The following is a 19599-nucleotide window of genomic DNA, read 5'->3' on the forward strand; positions in this document are numbered from 1 at the left end:
CTAGTCTAGCAACTCACCATTGGCTTGTGAGCTCCAGAAATCGAAACTTAATCAGGACATTGAAATCGTGTATAGAGTCGTTTGGTGGGCTTAACATAATGATTGATGGCAGAGTTGCAACGGTTTGGCTTGAATTTCCTGCTACTTGAAAACAAATATCCTATTGCGTGCAGAGGGAATTTGAAAGACAACTGATTATCCCGCCCCTTGGACTGAGCACTGCGAACGGTGAGTGCCCAGACCCTACATTTTAATGTGGGTCTGGCTCGCCAGGCTAAGTCAATTCTGCATGGAGAAAACAAATGACAATGCCGTTTATATGTCTGCTGAAAAGCAATTAACTACTAGATACAATACCTAAGTTACAAATAATTATATACCTGGCTGTCGTCTTTGCAAACATCTTACACCAGACAACCATTTTTACAGCACTACGAAGTGCGGGGCTAGCCCAAACATAAAGCGCTGGCGCGATTAAGGCGTTAGAACGAGCCATAATGGCAAAAAGGTTCGTGGCCTTGTTCCTTGATTGCAGACCATAGGGTGTCATCTGTCTTACGATAATGTTAACTAAAGAATGGCACCAAAATAATATAAAAAAAACAAATGACCACAAAAATGATTATTCTTGAACGACTTTGTTCTTTCTCCTCACCTGGTGGATCACGTTCAAGTTGGAAACGCGCAACATATTGTGATATTATATAATATTATAATAATTATAATATATATAATTATTATAATATTATATAATTTCATTGTCATTGCCACTTGGTTGCCACAATAATCTGTAAAAAAAATATGTTAAACGTTTAGACTTGTGAAGCTTTTGATGTTGGAACGATATTCTGTACCAGTAGATGAGTAAATACTTGAAACCAACAATATACACACACCAATGTTACAATGTTCTACTTATAAATCTACCATAGAAAAAAGAATAGCACACAGCAAAACATCGGTCAAATTGCGCAATCATAAACGTCATAATATTGACACCGAGAAAGGATGGTAATATATGATATGTCCCATTTATAGATGGGTGTCCCTCTTGTACATCAAAAAGACCGTGGTAATATAACGAGAGTCCCGTGAGTGTGTCAGAAATGCTAGTGTTTTAACATGAAGATGAATCGGTTTTGGCAGAGGAGAGAGTTAGTGGAAAGAATTCCAAAAGCCACAGACCCCGCCAAAAGAGTGGCACTTGTTGCAAACAGGATGTAAAATATAAAAATCAGATAGGCCTCAGCACGGGTTAAGTCAACTGAAAACGGAATAGAATAAACGCTCGAGTTCATGATGTACTGCACGTTTACCGACTCAGGTAGCTTTTAAAAGTACTTTACGACCTACCCACCAGATTCCAAACGGTATGTTATTGGATTGATTGGATATGACCTCACCCTTCAAGCCACTCCAAGCACCAGTCTATGGAGACGCGATTACGCATGGTTGGACGCACACAGGAAAGGGCATTACGCGCCAGCGCTGCAGAAGCTGTTGCGTATCTTATGCTCTAACAGAGTTCAAAATGAAAAGTAAAAAATTAGAGATGTCCAATCAGCATCAGATGTTTGTACGTTCTTCTAGCAGACCCAAATTCATTATAAGAGTTGTATAAAGTATCCGATACCCACACTTGAGTAGAAGTACAGATATTTGATCAGAAAAAGCTCAAAGTAAAAAATAATCTATAAGCATACCACTTAAGTAAAAGTCTTAAAGTATCTATTATTTACAGTACTTAAGTATGACAAATAGCCCGTTATAAATATAAGTACTGAAAGTAGAAGTACAACGTAGGCCTACTAGTAAAAGCTTTCGAGGCGAGTGACAACCCCTTCCCTTCAAGAAAGCCGTCAGAACTTTGGATAAGCTATTAAGTTCATGCAGCACCTTAAAATGTGGTGCCTACCCTTCATACATAATGTCTTCGAAGCCTGAACGAAGGCTGCCACCATTTTCACTGCTGCTCAGGGCCTGCCCGAGGCATAAGCGAACTAAGCGGCTGCTTGAGTTTCTTTTTTTTTTTTTCCATAATAAATAACGTAAACAAGTGACATCAATGAATGAATAAATGAAACAATTAATCATTCAAAACAAGAAAATTCTGATTTCATGATCAATATACCTGCCTACCTCTACTGTGTCCGCCAGCCTTTGAGTCACGCGCATAAACTAGACACCTCGGGTGCATAGACAATTCGTGCAGACACTGCATCAAGTTCAACAATCGGAAGAGACGGTAATGTTAAGACAAGTCACAAAAAAGGACATATCCCTCTGGTGCCGAAAACAGAACGAAGAAAATGACAGAGGAGGAGAAAAACGAGCAAGATACAGGTATGTTTGCATGATTATTTACAGTATGTTTTGTGCTTGAGGTAGCTAGCTAGCTAGCTGTCATGATCTAATATAAGCCATCACCAGAGCTAAATCTCCGCCATCAATAGAGACATGTCTCCCATTAATATATATATATCTAGATGTATTTCAGATGTCAAGGATATTGGGATTGTTTTGGATGTTCAATCAAGCATGTACCCTAGCTCTAGGTGGGCTTATTATGTCGTAAATTAAAGTTAGCTAGCTGACTGAAGTGGACATTAGCACTACAGTAGCTACATGAAAACGTAGCTGAAGGCAAATTTACCACAGAGGGATTGTTTCTGATTTCGCACCTGAAAGTGTTGATAGTTTATTACTGTTCTATAATATGTGACATAGTGGTAAGTCTGATAGCAACAACAGACTAAGCCCAGGCTCCCAGTCCCAACCCAACCCACTGACTAGCGCGACTCTGGGCATCTGTAATGTTCCAGCTTCATAGGCAAAGATGGAACAGTACGTGCGCTCTGCTCTAAGATCTTTGGAGAGAGATGGTAGTGTTTGAGAAAATATACCATGTTGGGTGGGGAGACTTCTGTGATGAAAATAAACTTACATTTGATTAAGATAGTGGCACGTGATGTAGCGGTGCTACCCTAATATTTAGGCTGCAGTAGATCACCATGTTAAGCGTTCACCATACTGCAATTAAGTATATACTCTTTTGATTATGCCTCATTTGCCAATAGAATATGAATTGTTACATGTGAAATTGCTTGTTATTTGAGTGTAAGTAATGATAGCAAAATAAACTCATTCTGCTCGATCGATCAACTATGCACTTATGCAATATTTTTTTTTTTCAGAGACACTGTTGAAGTCCTTTGGAGCACATCTCTACCTCTACCTAACTCTACCTACCAGAAGGTGAGGTTTTCTTGATGGCAAATGGTTACATAGCCTGTTAATATGACATGACACATTTAACATCGTTTTTTTTTATTTATTTATGTATTTATTTAATCATTGCAGGTTCGTCCACTGCAGAGTTGCAGATGCCTAAAAACCAGGAACGAAGTAGGAATAATTATCTATTTTTTGGGACATTTTATTTTTGATTATTAATGTTTGTCTATTTTGTTTTTATTTTGTAGTTGAAAATTGCTCATTTAATGCACATTTGCGGATTTGTTCAGCAAATCTGTTGAAAAACAAGTCATTAAACTGATGTACTTGTTTACAACAATTGCTGTTGTATTTTGTTATTTGTCAATTCAACTTCAGTAAACCACCCTTAGTGCTTCACTTTGAATATGAATGTTTCAAATAAATCTGTGCCAGAAGTCTAGATTGGAGCCCCAAAACATTTTTGGCATGTGAGCAAGGATGGATTACTGAATGAGCCTACCGAGCCCAAGAGGTCAAGGGACCCTGAACCCCAAGTAGTTGTGTGAATTCACTACCAATAAGTCAAAAAGCAAAAGGCTATGAATCTGAACAAATTTAGGTACTGCCCTTCTCCAGCTGACCATCCCAAAAAAAATGCACCAGAATACAGGAAATCACATCTAACCCCCCCCCCCCCCCCCACACACACACGTTTGTACCCACATTTGCACAAACAGGGTAGGGGGAGAGGGTCCTTATGCATCTGTGTCCAGGGGGACAGTAGTTCATAATCAGTCGCTGTACTAATACATAACCTCACTGTATTAATTTATAATATGACATTATAGTGTGAAGTTGTCAATTATCGCCAAGCACAGGTGACTGCGTTGTGGGAGGGGGCCCCCAAATCAAATTCTGTTTAGGGCCCCCAAAAGGCTTGGGCCGGCACTGCTGCTGCTTCCTTGTATAGGCCTATAATGAAGTTTATCACTACTGTACATAAACACACTTTAAAAGCCTAAACAAATTATATTAATGAAAATAAAAACAGTTAGAATTCCAATTTAATTCAGCTCCTTACAACAGCCTATATAGGCCTTGGTGTGCTATGTATTAGCTAAATTTGCTAGGCCTTAACTCTGTATGTCTTCGTTCATTGCTGTTATGTGTCCTGTGGTGACATCAGGTCAGAAAATCTTGCAAATATCTAACACGCTGAATGGACACTGAAGCTTTTGTTTTTATTTGCACATTATGTTAGCCTACTTTCTACTGTTAATGAAAATGTAGTGGAGTAAAAGTATACATTTAATTTGAAAAATGTAGTGGAGTAAAAGTATACATTTAATTTGAAAAATGTAGTGAAGTAAAAGTATACATTTAATTTGAAAAATGTAGTGGAGTAAAAGTATACATTTAATTTGAAAAATGTAGTGAAGTAAAAGGAAACATAAAAAACTCAAGTAAAGTACAGATAGGCTACTCCCCATTCATACTTAAGTACTGTACTTAAGTATTTCTACATAGTTACTTCACATCTTGGCTCATCATCAGTTTTACAGTTTTTCTCAGTTGCGTTGGTACATTTTTCAGATCAGAACGACAATTTTCAAAACTTCTTGTTCACACCTACACCATTTGGTCACTGGTGCACACATCATAACTTCCCATTTCTTAATAAACAAATAGCAAATGCTTTGGGACATCCATGCAGAGGGGTATGAATACTTAATATAATATGGTATATGATGGTATTATGTCATTATGTTAATGACATGTGAAAGGCTTAAACTACACTATCTGTGAAACATAGGCCTACTGTAGCCTACATATCAGCAGTTCCAGTGTCAGTAAACATGGTATTGTTTAGGATGTGTGATAATTGTCTGTCACTTTCTCATGACAGTCTACCTTTCAATGATAAACAAGCCACCAGTATTTATTAAATATTTTATATGAATTATAATGTAAAATGTAATTTACTGCTGGGTAAAGAAAATGTCAGGGAAATTCAGACAGTGTGTGCTACTTTAGAAGAAAACAATTTGTTTTGACATTTTTTTTACACCTAACCTTATTTTTCACTGTGCAATCACCATCATGGTTCACAGGTCTCCAAATAATGCTCACTGTAGCTTCCATCTATTCTATCTTTTGATCACCTTCTTTTCTGATTGAAAGTGAAATGTGAGCATCAGTCTCATGGTCAGATAACATTACGTGGTTAACTTATAATTCACATCAATAATATTCTTCAACCACTATTTGATGTCTTTGATGACATGAATTCAACTTCTTACAACATTGCATTCAATTTATTGACATTAATCTGATATGGCGATTAATGAATATGAGCCACATAGACAGAGAGTGTAATGCTAATTTGAAAGAAATTCAGATACACTGTTATGTAAAGGGCATGCATAAGCTTTTTTTGATGGTTGTAAACAATGATGAAAGCACCTTTCATTCGTGTAGCACATATTCATTGAGGTACTAATTTGATTCTGAGCAAATTACGGGGCCTTGCAGTTAATCTATAATGTTTTGGAATAAACATTTCTCATGTAAAAACTGCCATCACATCAAAAATTAAAATGACTAAAAAAAATGACAAAATGTGTAAATGCCTTTTTTTTTAGTAACAAAACCCATGTGGCGCAATCACCAGAGCTGAATTCATGGATGTTTGCTCTTCTTTAATTCTTAGAGGTTTCCTTTTTAGACCATATAAACAGTGGGGATCTAAAAGCAGTTCTGCTTGTAACAAGACTCTTCCATAATATAATATTTTATGCTTTGCAGGTTTTGTGGAGATTGTTTTTCACAGCAGTTAACTTGTACCACGACTTCTTCAGGCTAATAGAGCAATAGCACAAATGATGTGAATGCAGTGCAATCAGCACACTAATTTGGGTGTTTCATGCTTGGGACTACTTGTTTATATTTTTCAATGCAGCTCAAGAAGCAAAAGTTATCTAAATGAGGGAGGGATTCTTAGGAGACCTAATTATCTGTAATATAGAAAGGCCAGGGGGGACACATCATTCTCCAACAGACGTGATGATGCCTATTAAACTAAATGACTGTATGCAGACGTGATGCCTATTAAACTAAATGACTGTGCAAATATAATTCTCAGGTTGAAGGCTGCCTAAAGTATTGACTAAATGCACTTGATATCTTGTCAATCTCAAAGATCTGGTATTCACTTCAGCTACAGTGACATCCAGAATCATTGGCACAATGAAAACGTGAATGAAAAAAGGCTGATGGAAAAATCCTCCATAAAGCTATTGTTCATCAAATTTTGGCAATTAAAAACATATATATCAATATATTGTCACACATTTAAAAATGTCTTAATTATTTTATTTGTGCAGCCCTCCACAGAGCAGCATTCTCTTCATTTTGTCTTTAAGACTTGAGAATACAGAAGTGGTGTCTCACTCAAAAGACCAACAGCAAGGCTGTCTGTAGCAGGGAAAGAAGTGCTAGGCTCCACTGGCTTATCCAACAACAGGTGCTCTTTAGTGATGCGGGTTCATAAAATCCCAACAGTGGCTGGTGACACCAAGGATAACAAAAGTAAGGCACAAAAGGCACAAAAAAGTTATACCAAATGTAAATTTATATTCTTCAGAGCATAGGTAAAAAGACAGACGATGCATTTCAACCACTAGGTTTTTATCAAGGTCACAGAGAGGGGCTTTTCAGTCACTCCATCTAATGGAAAAATCTCCCTCTGCACATATAGGCAAAATCTTCTTGATGTTGACGTTGAGCGCAGCATCATGACTGAAATGGGCCAAGAAGAAAATAGCTTATGGTGCTTCTTCCTTTTGGTATTTTGACCAAAGTATGACACAGATGTTTTATTAAGACCTTAAGAAACAATTTAAAATTGTGGGAAAAGGGGTAAAATATGTAGCCTTTAAATATTGACCTCTATGTTAACATTAGGGGGCATTAAACACATTACAATGTTTCCGGAATAGCTGGCTGATTGGTCTATTGGACAAAAAATGCTTTGAGCCTTTGGTTATCCCACTCAGCTTACTTTTAAACGTTTTTAATCATGACATATACACATTGAAATAAAGGCTTTGTATATATTTTTCTAAAGAAGGATTTTTCCCCAACTAGGTTCCCTACACCAAAGAGCACCTTTGAATACTGGATTGTTTGAACTTCCGAGCATTTGGATTCTTTCTTTGTGCATGCTTGGAGCCTAGCCTGGGCGCAAATTTATTCGCGCTGCTAGGCAGCCTGGATTCCATGGACCAGATTTTCACCCCAACGAAGGAACCAATCACAAAACGGAGGGGGGACAGCAAGACGATGACGACACACCCAAGCAGTTATGAGCTACGTACAGACGCATTTGATAGACATTCGTAGCGCCCAATAAACGGCTCTGGGCATTCGTAAACCACGTCTCAAATACGAGAAAATCAATGTATAGTTCCCAGACTGCATCTTAATGAGATGAGGTCTGGCGTTAGCCAGGCTATTTGGAGCCTATTCTATTTCATGGAATACCCACCTAGAGACACAAACCTTATATTTCGTGTCATCACAATCAGGCCAAGCCTCATGTGAAATTGTGAAGTCTAATGGCTGAGCTACATTGAGCAAAGGAAAACGATCACTGCGCAAATAGTGCCAGACCAGACATGAGAGCAGCACATACTTCATGTCTGAAAGCAGCTTATGTTATGTAGAAGTCTATTCCTATTTTCTGTGTGGCACATGCACTCTCTGCAAATGCTCTGCATCTGTTCTGAGTTCAGTATAGCCCTCACATACATTTAAGAGTCTTTATTGGCAATAAAGACAGATGTTTGAGGTGAAATAACAACAGACAGTGGTGCACATTTCCAAGAGATAGCACACTATTTAATGAAGGGCATCCAAGCAAATTATTTCAAACACAGTGAAGTATGAAAAAGTTAATAAAGATAAAAACTAGTGTGCAGAAATATTATAAAGCAGACAATTATACCCATGACTGAGAACAAAGGCAGTTGGTAGAATATCTGAGAATACACATACATAAAATGTAACAAAGAAACATCTACTTACATTTAAAGAGCAAACTATTCATAGCAAACAACTTTGTGTTTCTCAAATTTTTGTGAGCCTTGAATTTCACTCATTTAAATGCAATTACTTGTAGCAAATTGTAACAATTAATAAAAGTTATTTTAAGCATTAATAGTGTAGTATTACATGTAAATATTGCTTTCATATCATTTTGAATCATTATGTTACTTTGTCAGCTTTATTTATTGTCTGAGTAGACATTGCGAAATTGATCTTTTCAAGAACACACAAAATCATAAAAAGAATTTTGTTTTAAATTCCATAGCACTTTAAAAAATTTGGGAATCTCTAAACACACGAATGATGAATACATTAAAACGGCATGACTGATCATTCTGGCATTCCAACAAAGTCAACTATATAATATCTTACATTTCCAGAGAAAGGTTGACTTATCATTTGGTGTTTCCTTAATCCAGTATTTTCGAGATGAGAGTCGTTTTACAAAAAAGGTATAAGAAAGAAAGAAAGAAAGAAAGAAAGAAAGAAAAGAAATAGGCTCCCACAAAACATTTTCTCAATGACCAAGAAGATTAAATTCCAATCATAGATTTAGGGTTTATATTGTGTTAGGCTGCATTGGGTAAGCTGCCTGGTTGACCAGCCTAGTTTAGTAAATATTAATAAAGCAGTATTCCTATGATGGTATAATTCAACAAGACCTTGATTTACTTGGTTTGCATGAATTGAAAACCAAAGTGTGACAAACATGTTGACTTAATAGAATATTTAGCTTCCAACACCACTTTGAAAGGGTATTTAAATAGCACTTTTTTAAAACGCCAGTAAGTACTACTCAGAAAATGTGCTGATCAGTATTACGAAATAGTTTTAGGGTGTTGACTGGAGCATCAATACTGTACATGCTAACATATGCTAACATATTAGCTGAAAATAGTCGTTTACTGCTATACGGTTTCTTACATGCCTAACCAAGCGCTTGCGAAAGCTGTTAGTTATGTCGAAATTATTTTGGTCCTTCAGTACTAGCACTTGGGCTACCTGATTAAGAACACCATGCTCTCCAATAACGCCGCTGTGTTCCACACACCCAACCTAACGGACAAACGCACACAAAATACCCATGATGCCTTGAGAAACGCATCCATTATGTCATGCACTGTTATGAATTTCAAGACAATAATGGTATGGAGTTGACATGGACATTGTGTTTGGGAGTACATTTTGGGCTATTAGCCAGTCTCACAGAACAGCTGAAGGACCGTTGGCCGTCCTTTTTGTCCCTAAATGGAATATAACAGGTTTCTGCAAAACCAGAAGGCTGTCTATTAGTTCCCTTTATAACACTCTTCTACCAATCTTCAAACAAAGAGTCAAAGAGTTATAAAATCCTCACTAACTAAGGAGAGTGATCACTAATCAATTCAAGAATAAAACCAAGGGGCAACTACACCAGGCTGCATTTGGATAGTATGCAGTTGGATAATTCTGATTGGTGGAAACTATACAGGAAAGTCTTCTTGTTCCATTGTTCCTGACTTAGGAAAGGTGATATTTCTGTCAATGCAGATGAATATTCAGGGGCAAAGAAAGCAGATTAGTTAAATGAACGTGTCCCCTAAAGCGCCAAATACTTTGGTAAAAAGCACATACTGTTAAGTGAGGTTGTGGTGTGCAGTTTATGAGGTATGCCAGTGGTCTAAACACAAGTTACATTTACAGAACCCTCTACTACAACCACTGCCCATACGGTTCCTTTTGGAGTGCTAAGGAATGGAGTCCAGGCAGACCGTCATTAGTTTTCAATGTCTCCTGGGCAAAATAACCACGGATATACCCCCCCCCCCCCCCCCAAAGGCCTTTCGACCTCCAACAGTCCATTAAGAGGTCTCACGCCACACACAGGACTACTGGATGTGCGGGAACTCACCATTCCCAAATGTCTGCATAGTTCCATCACGTAACACATAGTCCTAATGCTGGACTGCTTCGCCAAGGAAGCACATCCAAGGGACCCAACAGGAACAGTGGCTACAATCATACTGCCCATGCAAGGGCTGTCGGGTAAAGGGTACTTGTCTAGGTACCGACTGCAGAGGTAGAAGAGAACAAACCTCCAAGAAAGGGTCCATACTAAGTAGCACACATGGTGGGCGAATAGCACACCCAGAATGTCAACCAGCCTGGCCAATCAAAGGCAATGAGACTGTGAGCATAAGGCGTTGTTTGCTCCCTTGTCCTTTAAAGCACTCAGCAGGCAAGCTTGGGAAACTGCAGAAGCCGTGGAGCCATTCTGTGGACCAGGAAATCACTAACCTTATCTTGCACACAATTTTACCTTATATAATCAATCAGTGATATGTCCTTCCAAGCCACCCTTCCAAGGTATGCCACCAATACCATGGAGAGAATGTCCCTCATCAACCCCTCTAGATGCACAGCTCCTGCTAAACGAACACATCTCTCTTTCTGCCTGACCTGCATCTATTACAAATCAACAGGTTCTACAGGTTCTAAAGGAGGCCAATGAGATGTATCAAGGGAATACATGTTCTACACTCCCACCCCCCTCCAATCTCAAAACAATAATTGCCACATGAAATGTCAGGGCAAGGTTGAAGGGGGCACGCAAGAACTTGATGAATGCCCCCTTGCTAATGTGTGCCTCAGGTAGATTTGATTCCCTGGCCTTTTTCAACCACATCTGAGACCCCTCCTCTTCTGGTTATGAATGGATACAAACGTTACTGTCCCATAGCAAGCCACAAGCTGCTGCCAAAGTGTGGTGGTGCTGCTACTCTAACATGGCGGAGAAAGCTTCTACTCTGGCCATGATCATTTCTCTGCTGTTTCTAATTGATGCATCTCAAACTAACATGAACACAGATGGAAATTAACGAGAGTGAATCTTTCCTCCAATAGAGATAACAGAACAAATGTATGTGTGCGTGATTTCAAGTGAATTACACTGAGCTATACAATGAGGTAAAACCGGTTATTATCATGGATTTTGGGACACCTGAACAGCTTGAATGGTACAATCTCATTTAGTAGACCTCCACTGTTGAGCTAATTTCTGAATCCCACCACTGAGCTATCTTTGAAACACAGGTTTCAAGCATGTTCACTCTCAATACTAATCTGAATTAGTATTCGAGTTTCCATGTCCTACACTTGGCTGACCTGCTTAGACAAAACATTTCTTGGCTTACAAGTCAAACGAGTTATGGTTTCCTCCAACCCTGGGAACTGCTAATGATTCCCCTCAGAGAGTATACTGCCATTGAATTACATGATATGATGAATGAGGTAGTTTTGTTTCCACCAGTCAAAATGATCTGCTAGCACTGCAACATACACTATGTAAACTACTACAGACAAAATGCATGGATGCAAGATTTGAACGGAGGTTCCCTCTATTTCCTATCGGGTGCTGAATCTGGACACGACTTTACTTTTTGAATAAGGAATTTTAGAGAGGTTACCCTTAATGTCTATTGACCTTGTCTCAAATCCCTGAATATGGGTGTGACACAGATACAATAATTGTGTTGGTTGATGAAATTCTATATACACAGCCTGTTAATCACAGACACTAGGCCTACTATTCAACACCTACAGCTGGACTTTTAAATCAGCTCAGCTGATTAAGAAGTGCTATGGAGACCTGAAAAAAATCTCCATTTGGCTGCTGTGTGCTTTGTTAACAATATTTAAATTTTACCAAAATTAACATTTTAAATTTAAAATAAAAAAACATCCTGAATTCACCAGGGGGATTTAATTTTTTGAGTTGGCTTTCATCTCATAGTGCATTTCAATAAAACTATAAACAAATAGATTGGGCATGATGTTATTAAATTGTTTTCACACTAATAATGGAATTCTATTTTCTTCTAAATACACGCTCAAGCCTACGCATTTGGCATGTTCAGATGAAATCAAGTGCAACCAAGAGCTGTGACCATGACTGCAAAGCATATGATCATGATTGGAAGGGCATTTCACATGCCATGGCACTCTCATCTCTGTGAGACATCACTCCCCATCTGCTGTTGCAGAGGGGAATATCTGTGGTCTCCTGCTCCTGCTTCAGTAGACAGACTTCCTGTTTTCAACAGGTGCTCAACAGGACCATCATGTAATTCATTCTACCACCAACAGTTTCACCAAAGAAACACTTTCGTCCAAAGTCACTAAAGCTACGAGACATAGCACTCTAATATGTCTGACTCACTACACAGCAGGCAATGCGCTAAAGCCATCGGCACGTGATTGAAAGCTAATTTCATTACAAGGTTATTGCGCTGTCAATATCTTCCATAACAGACTCGATAGCAAAATCTAAACATCTCGCTTCTCCAGCGGTAGCAATTTTGGTGTAAACAAAATCAACTCAAGCGCTCAGGTGACATGGATGACTGCTTCACTGCCACTCATCTGTCTATATAGACTTCTCACTGGAGCAACTACAGACCAAATGACTCCTGCCCTCAAAATGTAGTGGGCTGGGTTAATTCAGTCTGCCTTCCAGGCTACTAAATTACTACTAATGGTACCAATAATTGATGTTTGATTGAGCCCTGTGCTGTATCAATAAATTATAACTACCAATATGTTTTTTGTATCTCTGCTTGTTCTCAATGCGTGGTTGTCACAACACTGAAGCCTGTTGATGATGGTGTGTATTGGTTTCAAATTAGAGCCCCCAGGTCAGATCTGGGGCTATGCCTTTGTTGGTGTTTATCCAACTAAATGAGGACGTGGAGTATATTCCCTATAACCTCCAGTACTCAAACACATCCTAACACATCTCCTCCCTCAGACTTGCTCATTCATCACTACCACACAGATATGAAAACAAAATTGCAAATCAAAGCACTCCATCACTAGCTGCTAATCATTTCATAAATAAAACTGAATAAAGCAATGGTTTTCATGACAAAAGGTAAACTGATGGGTACTTCAGTGAAAACAACAATATGGAAAGTGTGTGGGTAGACTGTCACTGAGTATGTGCTCTGACCACCATTCACTGGAGCCTTGCTCTTAGCTGTGGTGGTCAGACTGCATGGCTATTGCCCCTGTAGACCTGGGTTTGATGTTGGGAGGGCTACTGCTCTCTCCCTTTGTCACAGAGGGTCTTTGTCCTCCACAAGCCTTCGACTATGTCTTTCACAATCACAATTCTTTCAATCAACTGACTGATTTGTTGACAGGGCCTTTCTCTGGTCTTAGCAAACTCATGATCGTACAGTGATCTCACTGAACATGCCCTACAATAAATTCTCAACTTCCTTTGAGTTTTTTTGTACAAGGTATTTGTTTCTGATTGTAGACAGCGCAAGAGAAAAATCCTATACACCACATCTAAATCAGCTCAAATTCTACAAACTAACATCGTCATAATGCATGTCCGAGGTACAGAATGCTGCAAGATAAGGCTTGATAATCTTTTATACAAAAAGTTGTAGCTTATATATTTTTTTTGTTGTTTTAAATTGTACCGTACTCTCTGTACTGTACTGACTTTGAGAAAATTCTGTTCACTAAATTTAGTCGATAAAAAAAATGTCAGCGAAATCGGGAAATCACCGTCAAACATATATACCCTGACTGAGATAGAGCATGCACTACTCAAGCCTTGATGAGAGTCTATTCTAATTTGTGCAATTCTTTAGTTATGAGTTATGAGGTGCTTCAGTCAAAACATCTAAACCCCTATGTGCAAGTGCCCTGTACACAGACATCACCAAGAGGGATAAGCACCAGGCACAGATTGTATTAATAAAACATAAAATATCAATTCCATGATTTTGTTTCTTTTTTTTCTTAAGTTTCTACCTTGAATTATTTCCTGATGATTACAAAAATTTTAAGAGCATTTTTTAAAAATACATTAATTCACTTGACAACTCACTGGCAAATAAAAATCAATCTTTAGAATAGTTTTCTTTCTTAGTTTAAAGCCATCTGTTAGTAAGTGGCTGAGCTGGCCTTTCCTAACGGCCAAAGGATAGCTATAGCTTCAGATTAAGAGTACATTATAAAAACATAAACAAATGAAAACACGTACACAATATATAGACATCACATTTGAAACTGAGAGGCAATTTTCACATTGAAAGAGGTGTTCTTTGTTTTTCCGGTTTCTTCATGAACTGAGGTATGTAATGATGTGTCATTCCAAACTTAATTTTCCCCATGGTAAATATTCCCATGCTGTCATATGTGCGGATGTTTTTCTTATTTTTTTTTTTTTCAACCCTCTTTTTAAAAAAAAATCACTTACCATGCAACTGGAAACTGATCCACTACCCTCCCTTTCTCCTGAAACAAACAATAACAACAACAACAGCAACAACGAGGAAAAAAATAACAGGCTTTGGACCATGCTCTCACTCAACCCCGCCCTCCCCCCACCCCTTCCCCTCTTTTTTAGCGTTCTCCAAACTCAACTCGTAAACCCTTAAAACCACCGACTGCCGACTGGTTAGCCGTTAGCTAGGTAGAGGAGCCGTGCCCCGGTACACTACCGCCGCCCATGCCGGGGTTGGTGCCGGCCATGCCTCCGCTGCCCGGCGGCTTGGGCGACACGTGGGACCCGGCGTGGCCGTGCTGCAGGGCGTGACGCTCCAGCAGGGTGCGGTGAGTAAAGGCGCGGTGACACACGGGGCAGGAGAAGGTGCGCTCGACGCGGTGCGTGCGCATGTGCACGTTGAGCGAGCTCTTCTGCGTGAAGCGCTTGGCGCAGACGGCGCACTGGAAGGCGCGCACGCCCGTGTGCACCACCATGTGCTTGAGGAGGTAGTCGCGCAGAGAGAAGGAGCGCCAGCAGATGCTGCACTGGTGAGGCTTTTGGCCTGTTTGGGGACGCACGCACACACACGCACACACGCACGCACGCACACACGCACGCACCCACGCACGCACACACACACGCACACACACACGCACACACAAGATAAAAATCACAAATACAAGCTCACACACAATATGACCAAAGAGGGGCCAGCACGGCTTTTGTCAAATGAAAAGCAATTAAGAGTCTCACGTGTTTGACAACAGTGTAATGTAAATGTATATTCAACACATTATGTGTAAGCAATAACGGCCACCCAGGTGGGCTGGAGTTAATGAACTTGGCGCTGCGCATCGGGGAGTTCTTTGCCTCCGCCTCGTTCATTAATTCCTTATATCATGACACCTCAAAGGCCGTTATCCTGCTATATTTAATTGTAACTCCATCAGCAAACCCAAAGACTTGTGCCGTATTATGCACATCACTTTCTGAACAAAATTACTTTTGGGAGCACTTCAGTGAATATCTGTTTGAAGTCTCCCTCTAAATTCTGCTTGAGCGCTTGCCCGCGGGGGGGGGCAAGTCAGGCCAACTCACCAGAGTGAATGAACATGTGCTTGCTGTAGTTCTTCCTGGAGCGCAAGGACTTCCCGCAGTGGGTGCAGTCGAACGACGTCTCGGATCCCTGGGAGGAGGGGGAGGGCCCCGTGGAGCAGGCCCCGGCCGTGGCCTGAGGGGCGGGGGTGAGCGGCGCCGGCGGCTGGGCCGGCTGATTTGTCTCCGCCCCGGCCATGCTGTCAATCACCATGGGGGCGCCCACGTAGAAGGATGAGGGCTGCGACTGGCTAACCGGGTACTGGAAAAGCAGCTGGCAAAAAAAAAAACGTATGGGTAGGGCACAAAAAAAGCACATAGTGTTCAAACCACTATGTAAATAGCAGGTCAAACGGCATGAATGTGCAGGCAAACCTGATTGTTGATGGACTGCGTTGAGGTTGGCGGAGAGAGCGGCTTGTTGACTCGCCCTCGAGGATTAAAACTCATGGACTGAGGTGGTTCGGTCTGTGGCCAGAAGCTCTCTGAGAACACGCCCTGCTCATCATAGAAAACCCCCTCCTGTCGTCCAAGCAGAAGAGAAGAGGAAACAAGGATGAGTCATTTTGGCCACGGGCTGATTTATGGCTACCGAGGAGAGCCATAAAGAATTATTTTGTTAGAGCAAGTCTAGTTTTTAAGTTATGACTCCTTTACTGATTCAATTTTCAACTGGCACTTGAGGGCAACAGCAATATCACACTGTGAAAGTTGCTGACAACCAGCAGGGAGAACACCTTGAGATGTCTGATGCTCAGAAAGCAAAACAGTCCATAATTTTAATCAGGTTTAAAGTTTGTTTTTTGGACATACTGTACAATTTGATTCAAAATTGCAACAAAGACAATCCTTGATGCCCTGGATTAGTTCCTGACACTATGTAAACTAAATGGTATTGTCTTAACCAAACAACACACAGAGAGCATGATGCGTGGCCAGATTTAGTCCCGTCCACTCAAATAAGCCATTATAAACATCTCCTGGGATACGGCACAATAAACAAACAATTCAGTACATTATGAGTAAATAATGGTCCTGCAAAAACTTACAGCTGACCTCTCTCAAACAGACTCTAACATCATCCTGACGAGCACGTCAAGAAAGAGTCTGACTGAGACAAAGGCAGGCAGGTGGATGAGCATGAGATCTCACCTGCCCAAAGGTGGCCATCTGCTGGGATGCGTCGTGGTTTCCCCCCTGCCTGCCCTGGTCAAGGCCAAACAGGCTGCCGTCTGCTTCCTGGACCCCCTCGTCCTTCACCACCACCTCCTCTCCTCCAAGGACCTGCTGAGAGTACACGTGTCAACTCAGCACTTCTTCTTAAAGCATCATCTCACAAAACAACAGTGTGTATAAAACAATGACAACAAAACACAACAGCAGAAATATAGGTCAATATAGGTATTGACAACCGAAACACCGGCCATGTTGGGTATCAGGGCTTCTCAAAACGCTGGTGTCCCAGACCACAAAACATACGCGTGTACGTATGCGCTCACCTGTAACCTGAGTGGTTGCCTCTGCTTGCGGCTATGGCTTACTCCCCTCTCCCTGTCTCCGTCTCGCCCGCGGTCCTGACCCTCCATGTCCTCTTCTTCGCTGTAGCGCTCCATCCCCACCACCAGGTCCTCGCCCACCGAGCCCAGGTCGGACATGTTGCTGCGCATGCTGTCTCTGCCCATGCCGCCGCTGCCGTCCGCGCCGCCCACCGCTGAGCTGCAGGTGGAGGGGGCGCTGCCCGCGTCACTGCTGGCGCTCACGCTGCCGCCGCCAACGCTACCGTCGCCGGGTTGGGCCAGCAGGTCACGGAGCTTGTACCGCATGTCCTGGGCGCAGCTGGAGTTTTGCTTCAGGATGCCGGAGCCGGCCGTGGAGACCAAGGCGTCTGCCCGGCACATGGACCCGGGCCCCATGTCCCCCAGGGAGATCATGCCCATGGAGGTGGGTGGGTCGAGAGGGTTGGGCCCGCTCTGGCTGGTGGCCACCACGCCGGCCGCCATGTTGGCTCCGAGGCCGCCCGCCGCGCTGCAGTCGCCCATGCCGAAGTTGGCGAAACCCGGGAAACAGCCGCTGCCGCTACTGCTGCCCCCGACGCTATCCCTCCCCTTGCTCCCTCCTCGCTCCTCTTGCTTGGGCAGGACTCCGCCCGTAGGCAGGCCTCCTCCTCCACCCGCCGCACCACCACCGCCGCCGCCGGCGCCCCCGCTGCCAGCCCCACCGCCCCCTCCCGCTCCCCCGCCCACCACGCCGCGCTTCTGCGAGATGATCTGGGTGCACTCGTCGATGACCGTCTTGATCTGCAGGATGCTGGCGGCCGTGAGGATGCACAGCGCCTGCGACTGGAGCACCACCAGCGAGCCGCTGTACAGGAAGTCCACCAGCTGCTTGACCGTCTCGGCCGGCACCAGCGGCGGCACCGAGATCTCCGAGTGGCCCAGCAGGAGCTTGTCCTGGAAGAAGGGGCTGCCGGCGGCCAGCACGCAGGCGTGCGCCCGCAGCGAGGCGTCGTGGATACGCACCGTCACGTCACAGAAGAGGCCCTCGCGGCGCTGGGAGCGCAGCGCCTCCAGCACCGACTGGCTGGAGTTGTGGAGGTGGATGTAGTGCACGGTCTCACCTGAGGTCATGGCCAGGGCAAGGGGTGGGGGGAACGTGCTGAGGGGGACTGTGGTGAGGAGGACAGACAGACCTTCACAAGATCAAAGCCTGGAACAGACAGACACAATGATCATCTCACTCTCACTTGTGTGGCTCTTCCTTTCCTCCTCAAACTTCAAAATATCACACGAAATGCTGTGAGACATCTGAGTGCGTGACAACATTCAAATACATTTCTGAGTGCAAAACATAGAAAATGTAAGCGTTGTCGCAATAACCTCGGATGCGAACGTAAACAACCAATAAATAAACTTGGCAAGCGTAGGAATGCATAAACGAATGAAGCAGCTCTCAACCAGCTGTCAATATTAATGTTACAAAAATGTTTTTTTAAATCACAGGACAAAGCCCAAGTCGCTTGATACAATTAAAGTGAACCAATGGTGGAGTGCTGTCCTCCACATTCACTACATGTATCAACGCGTTCGATTGTCTCGTCTTGCTTTGTGAAGTTGTTGGTTAGCTTAGCTAGCTAGCAATCTCGCTTGACAGAAGCTTAGCTGGCAAACAAGCTTGATGGGCCACCAAGCCCTTAGCATTCGCTTGCCATTTGGGCACTAACAATAGCAACACAAAACACAACGGAATGCATGCATGTCCACACATTGCAAACAATCGCACGTAAACCATGTATTACCTTAATGGTTCTGCAAATCGTCGAGATGGTTGACAGCAAAACAAAGTGCAGCCCGCGACAAATTAGCTGATTCAAACGTTAACTGGCATAGCTAACTAGCTAGCTACATATAGGTGGCTAGGTTAGCAGACTAGCTATCATATCAACTAGATATATTTTTGCAAAAGCGCACTGCACCCTATTTCACTTACATAACACCTATTCAGAGACACGATACTTGCATTCGAATTGGTCATCGATGTATTAATATCTAAACTGCAGTAAAACCGGTGTCTATTTTTTTGAGTTAACGTTACTTAGCTTGTCTGCCTCCATTGCAATTTGCAGAAGATGTGGTCGTCGGTCGGACAACCTACTGTGGAGAGCTATCACGTTGGCACATTCACAGGCTGTTCGAGCGAGCTTGTGGGCGACTCTGCTCTGTTTACAGTCACTGGACGCTGGTTGATGTGCTCAGTTGACAGAGTTGGTGACATGCAGAGATCAGCTATTATTTTTGAAGAGCAGCAGACAAGTTTCTATTTCATATGCCCGAAATCTGTATGTCAGTGAATCATGGATTATTTGCCGAGTAATATCTTTAAGTTCCTTCGGCATTCTTCTGAACATTTATTGAAATTGGGCC

General features: G+C 42.1%; 2 protein-coding genes across 3 annotated transcripts; both read right to left on the minus strand.

Annotated features, from left to right (window-relative positions):
• Positions 1-279: 279 nt before the first annotated feature.
• On the minus strand, positions 280-1298 carry LOC143119427 (uncharacterized). The gene is given in 5 exon segments (XM_076280928.1): positions 280-285; positions 428-598; positions 600-910; positions 913-1117; positions 1119-1298. Coding segments are annotated over 5 exon segments (873 nt in total).
• Positions 1299-8093: 6795 nt separating this feature from the next.
• On the minus strand, positions 8094-19356 carry zbtb45 (zinc finger and BTB domain containing 45). 2 transcript variants are annotated; one of them, XM_076291460.1, is made up of 6 exons: positions 18975-19356; positions 17179-18385; positions 16832-16963; positions 16055-16201; positions 15683-15953; positions 8094-15146 (listed from the first exon to the last, which is right to left on the minus strand). In XM_076291460.1, exons 2-6 carry the CDS (start codon positions 18304-18306, stop codon positions 14788-14790), a joined length of 2037 nt encoding a protein of 678 aa, XP_076147575.1. In that variant the 5' UTR covers positions 18307-18385; positions 18975-19356; the 3' UTR covers positions 8094-14787. The 2 variants fall into 2 exon arrangements, with proteins under 2 accessions (XP_076147575.1, XP_076147574.1); XM_076291459.1 differs by having other exon boundaries at positions 16832-16966.
• Between the last annotated feature and the right edge of the window lie 243 nt (positions 19357-19599).

This window comes from Alosa pseudoharengus, unplaced genomic scaffold, assembly GCF_046254945.1.
Source record: "Alosa pseudoharengus isolate Yale_2024_CS ecotype anadromous, Long Island Sound unplaced genomic scaffold, YU_APseudo_1.1 YU_APseudo_1.1_scf_1, whole genome shotgun sequence".
In the NCBI taxonomy this organism is placed as follows: domain Eukaryota; kingdom Metazoa; phylum Chordata; class Actinopteri; order Clupeiformes; family Clupeidae; genus Alosa; species Alosa pseudoharengus.

Bases quoted from the DNA above. Each gene is read 5' to 3' on its own strand.
- zbtb45 (XM_076291459.1), bottom strand. From the start codon at position 18,306: ATGACCTCAGGTGAGACCGTGCACTACATCCACCTCCACAACTCCAGC. The intron at 15,954-16,054 runs GTTTGCCTGCAC...TTTTTTTGCCAG, and splicing joins CGCAGTCCATCAACAATCAG to CTGCTTTTCCAGTACCCGGT. The intron at 15,147-15,682 runs GTGAGTTGGCCT...GTCCCCAAACAG, and splicing joins GCACATGTTCATTCACTCTG to GCCAAAAGCCTCACCAGTGC.